Source organism: Urocitellus parryii, chromosome 5 (assembly GCF_045843805.1).
Source record: "Urocitellus parryii isolate mUroPar1 chromosome 5, mUroPar1.hap1, whole genome shotgun sequence".
Classification (NCBI taxonomy): domain Eukaryota; kingdom Metazoa; phylum Chordata; class Mammalia; order Rodentia; family Sciuridae; genus Urocitellus; species Urocitellus parryii.
The window spans coordinates 4,160,543-4,172,763 of NC_135535.1; the positions used below are offsets into that span (position 1 = coordinate 4,160,543).

Below are 12,221 nucleotides of genomic sequence, written 5' to 3' on the forward strand. Positions count from 1 at the left end.
AATGAGCCAGAACCTGATCGGGTGACCTAGCAGAGAAGACCCACAGCAGAGTGGCTTTGAGCCAAAGCACGGGCACAGAAAAACCCACTCTCGTGCAGAACAGTCACCGTCACAGCGGCACCGACCACAGGAGCTAAGGGCTCTGCACCACTGCACACAGCACTCTGGGATGGCTGTGCCACTTCTGTGCTCTCTGCTCGCCCCTGGCAGTGGTGGGGGTCCTCTCTGGATTCCAATCCCTCCACCTACTTGTCCGCCTACTGCCAGCATCAGTCACTCCACTCCACTGGCCCATTCCAATCAGCCACAACAGACTTACCATTTGTTTTTTCAAATATGTTCAAACTCAAATCAACTCTACTAAGGTATAACTCAGGTGCAGTAAATCTCACCCACAAGTGCACAGCAGTGTGTGCACTTCCGTTACCCAAAAAGTCCTCTCCTATCCCTCTGCCTTTGGCTTCAGCCCTGGTGGCACGAAGGTCTGGCCTGCTCCAGTCTCACAGAAGGTGAGCCCGATGCCTGCTCTCTGGCCCACTGCATATGGAGTCCTCCCTGCGACAGTAGCAGAGAGCATTCCTTTTGTCTACTGAGCAGATTTCCAGAAAAAGAACAATTCCAACCTTACCTCAAAAGGGAAGGAGGAATAGGTACATATAAAGAGAGACTCTCCAGTGAAGAGGCAGGAACAGAAGTGATGCCAGCTAGGCCTGTACCCTCCACAGAGACCAGGCCCAGTGCTCAAGAGTAGGCCGGAGGGAAGAAAGCCACCTGGAGTGGCCGAGAGGGGCAGCAGGTGGTACAACTGGAAAGCTCCCACAATAGCTAGGAGAAGTGAATTTTCTAGAAGGTAGAAAATAGTTATAGATACCAAAAGGTTTGAAAGGTATATACTGCATACCTAGCAACTGCACTGCAAGGATCTCCCAGGTTAGTAACGTCAGTTAGTGATGTGAAAAGATTAACTGTAAAGACATCTACGACAGCACCATTTACCATAAGTAGAAGTAACTAGCAAACCTATATGTCCACCCACAGGCATCTGGTCAAATAAATTATGGGAAATTCTTTACCTGGAATGTTTGTAATGACGTTTTCAAAAGATATTCACAATGTACTTACTACTCCTTATTTATTCAGCAAATATTTGCTAAGTGCCCACTATGGACATTCAGAACCATGACGATGACCTCCTACCCTCACGAAGCTGCCATTCAGAAGAAAGCCAACTCACAAGCTGGTGGCAGAACAACTCCACTGACATGTCCACCTAGGAACACATGGATCTGACATTATCTGCCCTGAAAAATGTGCAAGCCACTTTGAAAGTCACTGACTCTGCCTGCAGGAACAAGGGCACTGCTTTCCCTCATCTGCATTTTTTAAGTACCCCAGCATAAGGCACAGGACTCAAGGCCATCCTTCCAAGCTTCTCAGAGTGAGTTCTCCCAGAAGAGTGACTGGGTCGGAAAGCCTGCTTACTCCCTTACCCGAGGCACTTACCTCGTCCTCAGTGTGCTGCTCAGAGGTCAGCTTCAGCACAGTCCTGCACTGATCCACAAAGGAGCTTGCAATCAACTCGGCGTGGCGCAGAAACACTGGCACATCATCCTTGGTCAACGGCTCGTCTCCCACCAGCTTGGCTATCATGAGGTCGAGCAGTGTGACCCTGTGAACATAAAATAGCTCTACCAAAACTGTAACACACCAGAAACACCTACACAGACAACTTTAAGGTGATATTTTTATTATAAATTCCTTACTTTATTATAATGTCTAGGAAAATTTTATGAATAAAAGCTAACCTTCATCCACTACCTATTTTTCAAAATTTTGATTTCTCTGCTATAACTTGGCTATGGAAGCAAGACTAACGCACCTTTCATACCTGTCACTACATGGTCAGTTTAAGCTCTGTGAACACAGCCACGGGAACAGCAGCCAGGTGGAGGGGCTGACATTTATCCGTTACTTAGAGTCGAGACAGGCATTCTACACACAGGATCTCACTGGATCCTCACAGAAAGCTCGAGGAGGCAGGTCCTGTCATTCACCTCATACCAAGGTGTGCAAAGGTGCAAAGGTTCGGTGAGGTCACCTAACCCGAGCAGAGTCACCTCTCCGGGAAGCTGAGCCAGCACCCCCGCAGCCAGTGGCCCATGCTTTCCCCACTCACTCCATGGCCTTTCTTGAGAGCCCAGCTTTCTTCTGCGTTTAATTATTTTTGTTTACCAAAACACAATTCTGAAGGCCAACCTATGCCACTTTATAGCAATAATTAAATAATCAAATAATGATCTCCACTGAATAATCAATGATCTTAGGAAAAATTAATGGCCAACAGGCTAATCTATCCACATAGATCAAAAAGGACCTTGGATGAAAAATCACATTTTGATTTGGGATTATATGCATAATCCTCATTTATTTTTAAACTAGAAAGAGAATGAGCACCCAAAATGTTTAGTAAATGGGCGGAAATGTACTTCAGTGAAAATTCCTTACCAAGAATAACACAAACTGTCTACTACTTCAAGTAAAATAGAGCCAACATGGTCAAAACAGGAAAAATCACTTATAGACCAGAATGTTCAAAACTCCCTCTAAGGTTGGGTTGTGGCTAAGTGGTACAGTGCTTGCCTTGCATGTGTGAGACACTGGGTTCAATTCTTAGCACCGCATATAAATAAATGAATAAAATAAAGGTCCGTCAACATCTTTAAAAAAAAAAAAAAAAAAAAAAAAAACCTCCCCCTAATCACAGCTTTCTTATAGCAACTACTAATCAAAATTGAAACAAGCAAACACATAGTCCCTCTCTTGAGATAATGCCAAGATGCTTCTGCTCTCCCCTGTTCATATATAATCTTAAAAACAATGGCCATCCTTGGGCCATAAGGCCAGACCAACCCCAACCCACACAGGAGGACGGCCAGGCATTTTGGTCCGTAGTTCTCTTTTTGTGATGCCTCCCCACACCCTGCTTGGCATCAGATTAATGCTGGCTGTGCAGAATGAGTTGATTTTGTTTTTATTTATTTTTTGGTCAAGTTTGTAAAGAACTGGTGTTAGTATTTGCTTGGTAGAAATTACCAGCAACCCACTCAGCTTGGCCCCAACGCTCCTTGTCCTTGGGTCCCAGGCTATCCCACAGCCCCAGGACTCAAGTTTCTGCAGGGCTCTCTGGACACTGAGGGGCCCCACCCACAACTCCCCTCAGTTGCTGGCAGAGTTCACAGCTTGCTCCCTTGCTCCGTTGCACTCCCACATAAAGCAAGCACAGTGGCGGCAGGGGTCTGTCCAGGGTATTCAGCAGCACTCGATAAATGTTCGTTGAATGAACAGAAAAACTCTGTGACCAAAACAAAACTCAGCCTTGACCTCCCACTCAGTGCTCTCTCCCACTGCTCTCTTGAGAATATCTTCTATTCCACAAAGTGCAGATTTCAGTATTCTCCAAACACACCCAAGGATTCCACCTGTTCTTGCTGTGCCATTTCTGCCAATGGAGAGGGCCCGCTTGTTGGCACAGAACTGGCAGGACCTTGGAGGATCTGAGCGCACCTCTCACAAGATCCACTTGACACAGAAGCCTTGAGGGACCGCTGTACCCAACCCGGGCTCCTCGCCCACCCTGGCCCCTCCGCAGACGTGTCTTCCAATATGGTTAACAACACGCTCACTTTTTGGCTCACTTTTCCCACAGTTGTCTCCAGTAGTTCACTGAGAGGCTGCATGACCGAAGGCTGGGCACGTTCACCCTGGCATCTCCCTCAAGAACAAGGACAGAGCCTTGTTCACACTAGGCATTCAACATAACTCACTGAAGTAAATCAAGTAATACAATTTTGCTTTCACTAAAACCACGGGGTGAGGGGAAATCTGAGGTTATGCTCAGTGGCAGAGTACTCACCTAGCACGGGGAAGGCACTGGGTTCAATCCTCAGCACCACATAAAGATAAATAAACAAAGGTACTGTGTCCATCTTTAACTAAAAAATACTTTTTAAAAAAACCCATAGAGAGGTTTGGTGCCTGTGTCTTTCCTTTACCCCTGGTCTTTTCCTTTTGCATGTCCTTCTGCATTTAGACCCCACTGTCTTCAATCTTATGTGATCACATATATTTACAAAAAAAAATTGCTAGTATGATACATTGCTCCCATGAGTATATATGTAATTTATAAGGCACGAGAAACAAAGGTACCAATCTTGAGCCAAAAAACTTCTGCTTGCTGCTTTTAGAAGAGTCTTGCTGAGGCTGCCATCTGGTGAAGCCCCACTGCCACACAGGTGTGAACTATAAAGCCCACGCTATTAAAATCCAAGTTCTTCACTCACTCACTGAAACAACAGGCAGCCGTGGATCGACTGACCGTAACACCCAAAGGGTCACACTTGCCATGTGGGTGTTAGCGAAGTACGTGGACTGATGGACATTCAGGAGAAATAAACCCTAGGAGAGAAAGGTCATCTTCTCTTAAAAATGTTAAAAGTAAGTGATTTATAGGTCCTTACCCTGTGAGCTGATGAGTGTTTTAAATTCCTCACTATAACATGAATGTCATTTGACCATAGTGGACTTCCCTGAGGCAGCATCATGCTACCGTTACTGACAGGGACTGGAGTCAGACCAGCTGCATGAAGCCTAGGCTGCCGCCTGTCCCCTGCAAGCTGGTGCAGCCACATAGGACTCCTCCCCAGTGCCCACATCAACTAGGCAGGTACAGCAGCAGTACAAATCTTCTAGGGTGAATGAGAGTTTTATTAACATCTGTCAAGTGTTTAGAAAAATCCCTGACCGGGGCTGGGGTTATAGTTCAGAAGCAGAGCACTTGCCTCGCACATATGAGGCCCTGGGTTCGATCCTCAGCACCACATAAAAATAAATAAAATAAATAAAGATAAGGAAGGAAGGAAGGAAGGAAGGAAGGAAGGAAGGAAGGAAGGAAGGAAGGAAGGAAGGAAGGAGGAGGGAGGGAGGGAGGGAGGGAGGGAGGGAGGGAAGGAAGGAGGGAAGGAAGGAAGGAAGGAAGGAAGGAAGGAAGGAAGGAAGGAAGGAAGGAAGGAAGGAAGGAAGGAACATCCCTGACCTACGTTAACAAGCACTATATACAAATGTAAGGGAAAAGTATAAATGTTTTCAACGGTAATGTATTCATAGAAAAAGCAGTTACTACGCAGTAGCACAAAAGACAGAACAAAGATGAACTGGTTCTCAGTGACCTTTCTTACATTTAGAATGTGATCGACTAAATGTTAAATTTCTGATTAAACCACATATTTGTGTATAAAATAAGCATTTTGGGGAAGACCAAGATCTAATCCTAGAATATCACTTTAAACTCTCATTATTCCTAAAAGTGCTGTAACTTATTGTCTGGGGCCCAAGAATAGCAGATCCTTCCCCCAACTTCCATCCTGAAGCAACCCTGATGTGCCTCCTCTGAGTCCCAACCTTTCCTGCCCTGGGCACAAAGGAACACATGGACAGAGAGGAAATCTCTGCTGCCTCCCTAAGACCAAGAGCTACAAACCTGTTTTTAACTGACACAGTTACTCCAGAACGGCAATATTATTACCACCTACATACGAAATGCTACAAAACAGCAGTGATATCTTGATATCAGATGCCAGGTAACTGTGGTGCCTCGGCATTCAGAACACACAGAAACTCACAGAATCTCCACAGGGACAATCCATCAGGCAACAACATGCTTTGACTTAATAGGTTTTTTAAAAAATATTTTATTTTATTTTTTTTAGTTGAAGTTGGACACAATATCTTCATTTTATTTTATTTTATGTGGTGCTGAGGATCGAACCCAGGGCCTTGCACGTACTAGGCAAGCAATCTACTACTGAGCCACAATCCCAGCCCCTTAATAGGTTTTTTGACCAATAAAAAAATTCACATGACATACTTCCAACATCTGTAATTTAACTAGAAACTATGTGTCTACTAAGACTCAATCTAGGCATTAAAACTTACTCAATTTCTGATAATGATAAATATGGGTAGGTGATCTGACATTTTCTTGCCTTACTCATCAGGCTAGACTTGCACACCCCAGACTGTCACTTTAGTGGACAGCTATAAAATGACAGCTAGTCACTAGATAAGGACGTGCCCACCAAGGGATGAGTGACAAGCTAAACACAGTGTGTGCATCAAGGACATCACAAAAGCAACTAAGGCTGTGGCAGGAAGGAAAGAATTTGTCAACACACTGAGATGGTACAGCTGATGCAGCTCACTGACCGGTGTGAAACGGAAAGGTCAGGAGAAGGGCTGAGGATAGTTGAGGTCTCCAGCTTGGCAGATGGTATTACATTAACCAGGCCACTAGATAAGCCTTTCGTGGAGGAGTAAAAACATTCATTCATTCATTCACTCATGCCTTCAATGTAAAAAAAAAAAAAAAAAAAAAAAACAAACCTTTTTTTGAGCACCTGCTATGTGCCCAGGACTGACTGGACATGTGGTCACCAAAAAACAAGAGAGATCAAGTCCTTGTCCTCAAGCACCAATGACCTAATGGCAGTGCACCACGAGCAAGCAGGGACACAGTGCCTGACAATGATATGATGAGATAGCAGCACACAGCTGGAAGAGAACACACTAGAGACTCAAGAGCAGAACCTGGCATGGACAAGGAAGCACCTGCTACAGGTGGGTGTTCCTTGAGTGACAACAACAAGTCATTAGTTTATCATCCAATTTAGTTCTGCAATGGATTAGTTTAATAATATAATTTGGTTGGCACAGTGGCACACACCTATAATCCTAGTGACTCAGGAGGATGAGGCAGGAGGATCACAAGTTCAAAGCCAGCCTCAGAAACTTAGTGAGGCCCTAAGCAACTTGGTGAGACCCTGTCTCAAAATAAAACATAAAAAGGGCTAGGAATGTGGCTCAGTGATCAAGTGCACACACACACGCACACGCACACACACACACACACACACACATACAATGTGATACACATTTAAAAAACTATATATAAGTATATAAAATTTGGCAGGAACATGGAAGATAGAAATTTGAACATTAAACTACAATTAAGCTGTGCATTCTCCTTATATTCAGGTGTTCCCTACTACAAAGCAATTAGCAAATATTAGTACTAAATATTATACATTTATTTTAGGTCAAAACAATATAAATTATTATTTTTCTTCGATGAATGCATGTATATGGTAGCAGTGAGGGTGGGAGAACCAAATTTATAAAACTGGTATTTAAACTGATTTTACAAGCATGAACTTTTCTTTATTGTTGAAGACTTTTTACTTAGCAAAAACCTACAAAGTGTGTAAAGCTTAAATACTGGAACATACATAGTAATAATTCCAAAACCAATGCAATTATAAAGACTTTGTTTATGATTTTAAAAAGTTGTAAAATATTTAAGTTTTTGATCATTAGATCTGTGATTTCTGAAAACACTAAGGCAATACTTCTAAGACACATACTATTGGAACAGAAAATGTCCTGCAAATTATTTTCTTCAAACCTCTTATTTTACAAGTCAAGAAACTGAATCCGAACAAGGCAAAAAGTCCCCACTGCAGCCATATGAAGGACTGCTGTCACAAGGAGGCCTGAACCAAGGTCTCAGCACCAGGTTCTACAGCAGCCAAGGGCCCCAGGCAGATACAATTTTCTTTTCATCTGAATTACTTATCAAAAACTATAAACCTAGGGGCTGGGTTGTAGCTCAGTGGCAGAGCACTTGCCTAGCATGTGTAAGGCACTGGGTTCGATTCTCAGCACCACATATAAATAAATAAAATAAAACTCCATCGACAATTAAAACCAAAAAAAAACTATAAACCTAGCAGAGCATATTCCATATAATCAGATCATGATATAAACAAATGAGCACATGTCAAATGCACATCTATATAATACACAGTTGCATAAATCACTATTATAAAATTAAGGCACAAGCATAACATTTTGTTCTTGAAGTGTTTTCTGTTTTTTTAAATATTCTTTTACTGCATAATGGCACCAACCTGAATCCTGCAATTCTACGTAAATCACTGCCTACTGTGGTCAAGCTATAATGTCAGCCAAGCAATTTAAAACCAGCACCAACACAGAAGCATGTACTTAGAGGTCTGTGCCAACCAGGAAACCACACAGCTTCTCAGTCCGGCAGCAGGACGCACCATATGGAATGCTAAATACTCAAACCACACTGGTTTTGGGGTTACCTTTCTTGATTGCTCAGTTTGGCATACATGGCTTGCACCAATTCCGGGCTTTTCAGAAAGTGATCCGTAATGATCAAGAACCTAAGAGAAAAGGGGGAAAGTTCGGTTACTAGAATAGTAAAACAGACTGGTCTTGTTGACCTTATAAGCACTTCCTTTCATAGAATTCTTTATTCTGCTATAATCCCAAATGCTTCAGAAGGCTCACATTAACAGCTAAAAAAGGAAAAATACTCCTTAAACTACTGTCTCCAACTGAAAACTTTACTGAAATAATTCAAACTGATTGAACTAGAAGAAAGGGCTTACCACAGGTTTTATCTAAGCTGAGAAAGGAAAACTCTTGCTGTAAAAAATCATGAAATTTCACTATAAGCTCAGGAATAGACAGAAAGCATTTTGCATTGTTTCAGTCAAAAGCTTGGTGCTCTAAAACTAGAGAAACCGTCATGTTCTGCTTCTATCTAAAGATATGCCAACACAGCAGAGATGCTTCCGCTTGGTCCTCCACCCTGAGGAGCTCTCAAGTCATCAGGAAGACTCCCTCACTGCCAAGGAGCAGACTCCTCTGAACCCGCGGACCAATTACGAAAGCCCCAGGCAAAGAATATAGGCATATTTCTTCAAAGTACCACTGTGACATCTAAAAAGATTGAATGGTATTATAAATTCTAGGTTGTATTTACCTGAGGGCATCTGAGGAAAAGATTTAAGAACTAAGGAATGCACTGTTTATGACCAAGGTTACAGTAAAAAGAGTTGCCTATAAAATATAGTTTAAATACATTACAGTTTAATCACTTGTTAACAAATAAAATAATACAGTAATGTCATGCAGTATGATACCCAAGTGAAGCACGGGGACTACACAACACATCAGCCTTCAGGTAAAAACAGAATCCAGAGCTGGGCATGTGGCTCGGATGGCCTAGCACACACAAGACTCAGGGTTCAATCCCTAGCACCACTAAAAAAATAAACTAAAATATAAACAGGTACTATATTTCTTCTATAGCCTTTAAAGTGGCTGGTCACTTTGATGTACAATATTTCTAACAATAATCAAAAATTTCACAAAGTACCCTCTGCAGCACACTGTGACCAGCACTTATATCAACTAGGACACCAAGCTGCATCAGCAGGAATCCATGCACTCAAAGCCAGGCTCACCACAAGACCCAAATCCTAAAGCCCATTCATCATTCACTCACTTGGAAATCAAAACATTTTCCTATAAGAACATTCATTCAAAAACACAATACTCTAAGTACTACTAGGCTAGGGCTATATCACAAGCCTTACTTCCAAAAATATTCTCCAAACCATGCAGAAAGACCTACACACAGACAGACAATGACAGAAGAAAGTGTTAAGTGCCACAGGCAGGCACACACGGTGGCTTACAGAAGCAGCAGGGTTGGGGAAGGAAGGGGAGAAGACCAGAGAAGGGGAAGTGGTGAATCCCTGGGAGAAGAGGGGCAAGTGGTCACATGAGAGGGGGACAAAGAGGACCTGGAAAAACAGCAAGAGGGTAGGAAGAGCAGTGGGCTCAGGGAGCACAGGCAGCAAAATACCACTAGGGGCCCCAGAGGGAGGGGACCAGGAGGCCTAGGGCACCAGGCTCTGCCTTCAGAGAGGTTTCCACTGGACAAGTCGCCTCAATGAAGGCCTGGGCAGATCAAGATGGAGGTGGCAGCCACACCTGCTCTCATGGCATCTGCAAGGAATGTCCTCTTTCTTCTTAACCAACTTTTGCAAGAATCCACTTCTACACTTTTCTGCTTTCTATGTCACTAATTTCTGTCCTGACTTTTATTCTTTCCTTCTCTTTTGTTCAGGGTTTACTGTGCTCTTCTTTTTCTCCCTTCTGAATGTACAATCTCAGATCTCTGATTCCAGACAAGTGAAACAAAGGAAGGCCTAGAATCAGTGACCTGAGGTAAGACAGGAAGTCAGGAAGTTATAAACTTTCCTAAACACCGTTTTTGCTTTTATCGCACAAATTCTGATGCTTTTTTTTTTTTTTTTTTGTACCAGGGACTGAACCCAAGGGTACTTGACCACTGAGCCACATCCCCAGAGCTATTTTGTATTTTATTAGTCACAGGTCTCACTAAGTTGCTTAGGACCTCACTAAATTGCTGAAGCTGGTTTTGTACTTGAGATCCTCCTGCCTCAGCCCCCCAAGCCACTGGGATTATAGGCATGGGCCACCAAGCCCAGCTCACAAATACCATTTTAAACCTCAGCAGGACTGGCAGATCCAAAACTATGTAAGACTGCTAACATTCTGTAAGCAATGATGTGGGAAAGAGAGCAAATGGGGCTGAGGCTTCCACAAAGGGACACTAGGAGGGGTTTTCAGAAACCTAAAAGCACTTTCCTTTGACCTGGCAGGTGTGCTCGTGCACTTGCCCCATGATCACACCTGCACACACATAATGTGACCTGTAGGAACAGAGTGTTCACTGCAGCACCCCTGTGGTCATGGAAACCAGAGATGCCCATCAACAAAGAGACCAAGGGAAAGAAACCCTAGTACACTGGTCCAAGGGAAGAAGAAAAAAGTGAGAGGACTTTATATAACAATATGGAAGGACATCAAATATGTACCATGGGGACAGGAAAGAAGGAAGCGCTGACTGATCAAGGGATGGTGAATGGCTGGGAGGGCAGAGAGGCATTGATATTTGAACCACATGCGTGCATTATCTATCCAGAAACTATATAATTTAAGCAATGTACAGGAAAAAGTAATCTCAGGCTCAGCTCTATTTCTTGAACTTCCTGCTGAAGAGAGAAGGTGTTGGCACACACTGGGAGAAGCAGCATTCAGAGGGACCTGGCCCTGTGGATTCCAGGAGGCGATACAGAGATGCAGAGAACTCAGGAAGGTTAGTCTTCAGAGTCGCTACTTCTCGTCACACAGAGTTCAATCATTTCTCCAAGATAATTTAATAAAAAGTCTTTATTCTCTTCCCAAGCCAGATACAGTAAATACCTCTCCGTCACAGCAACTCAGTGATACAATGATTCAGATCGTCCAAAGTCAAAGTCAAAATCTTATCACTAAAATGCAGTCTTCACTACGCTTTGGAAGGATTACTGTACACAAGTCAGGTCACAGGTGAACCATGTAGTGCAGATGTCTTTTCCTCCTCCACAACCCCCTTCCCATCCTCCTTCCACTTCCAGGGCAAGGGCCTGTAGTGCAGAAGGCCTGCCCCGGATGAGGCATGCTCCCTGTGTGGCTTCTTAAGTCAGTGTTTCAGGGGAAGTTTTTTAAAATTGTAGCTGTCTGTTATCTTCATACACATACAGGCATGCAATGTCAAAACTATACTCTTCACGTGATTTCACTGACTGCAAGAAGCTAGAAAATATTTTTTATATTTCACTGATTAAATGAAGAAGTTAAGTGATCCTGGACTTAGCTGTGTCTTTCTCTCCTGTGCTCGAGATCTAGGGAGTCTCAGTCTCAGCTCTTAACCTAGCAGTGTGCACAGAGCTTATGAGGCTGCGGCAAAAAACCACCTCCTTCCCCTGTTAAGAGTCAAATAACATTTTCACTGGGTTAAATGTGAGCAGCATTAACAGAGAAAAACAGCAGTCTGGTTCAGTGATCATGCTTCTTCCACTAAAAGAAAAACGCCATAAGCTAAAAAAAAAAAAAAAAAAACTAAATGAACTAACACCAGGGCACTAGGATTCCCAAAGGCTCCCCATGCAAGGCCCTGGGCAAAAGCACCACACACAGGCCCACCCCAGCCACCCTTCCTTCCAGGCCCTGTTCTCGGGGGAGGGCTGCGAACACTGAGATCTCACAGAGAACCGAGCCGAGTGTGTCCCAACATGCGCAGGGAGTGACGCTGGGCACAACACTTAACCTCTCAGCATCAAGGCCTTTGCTTCTCCCACTGCTGGTATCAACACGTCAGAATCTAACCCCAACAGAAAGGAAGAGAGATCAAAGGGCAGGCAAGCCCTGAAGCAGCTGCA

At 43.6% G+C, this 12,221-nt stretch overlaps 1 protein-coding gene across 1 annotated transcript in view; it reads right to left on the minus strand.

Annotated features, from left to right (window-relative positions):
- Nucleotides 1–12,221, minus strand: part of Atxn10 (ataxin 10) — a 144,113-nt gene that overhangs the window by 79,851 nt on the left and 52,041 nt on the right. Inside the window, exons 6-7 of the mRNA XM_026394290.2 lie at nt 8,223–8,303; nt 1,504–1,669 (exon numbers count right to left, since the gene is read on the minus strand). Coding sequence (XP_026250075.2) covers nt 1,504–1,669; nt 8,223–8,303 — 247 coding nt within the window. The remainder of the gene's footprint in view (nt 1–1,503; nt 1,670–8,222; nt 8,304–12,221) is intronic.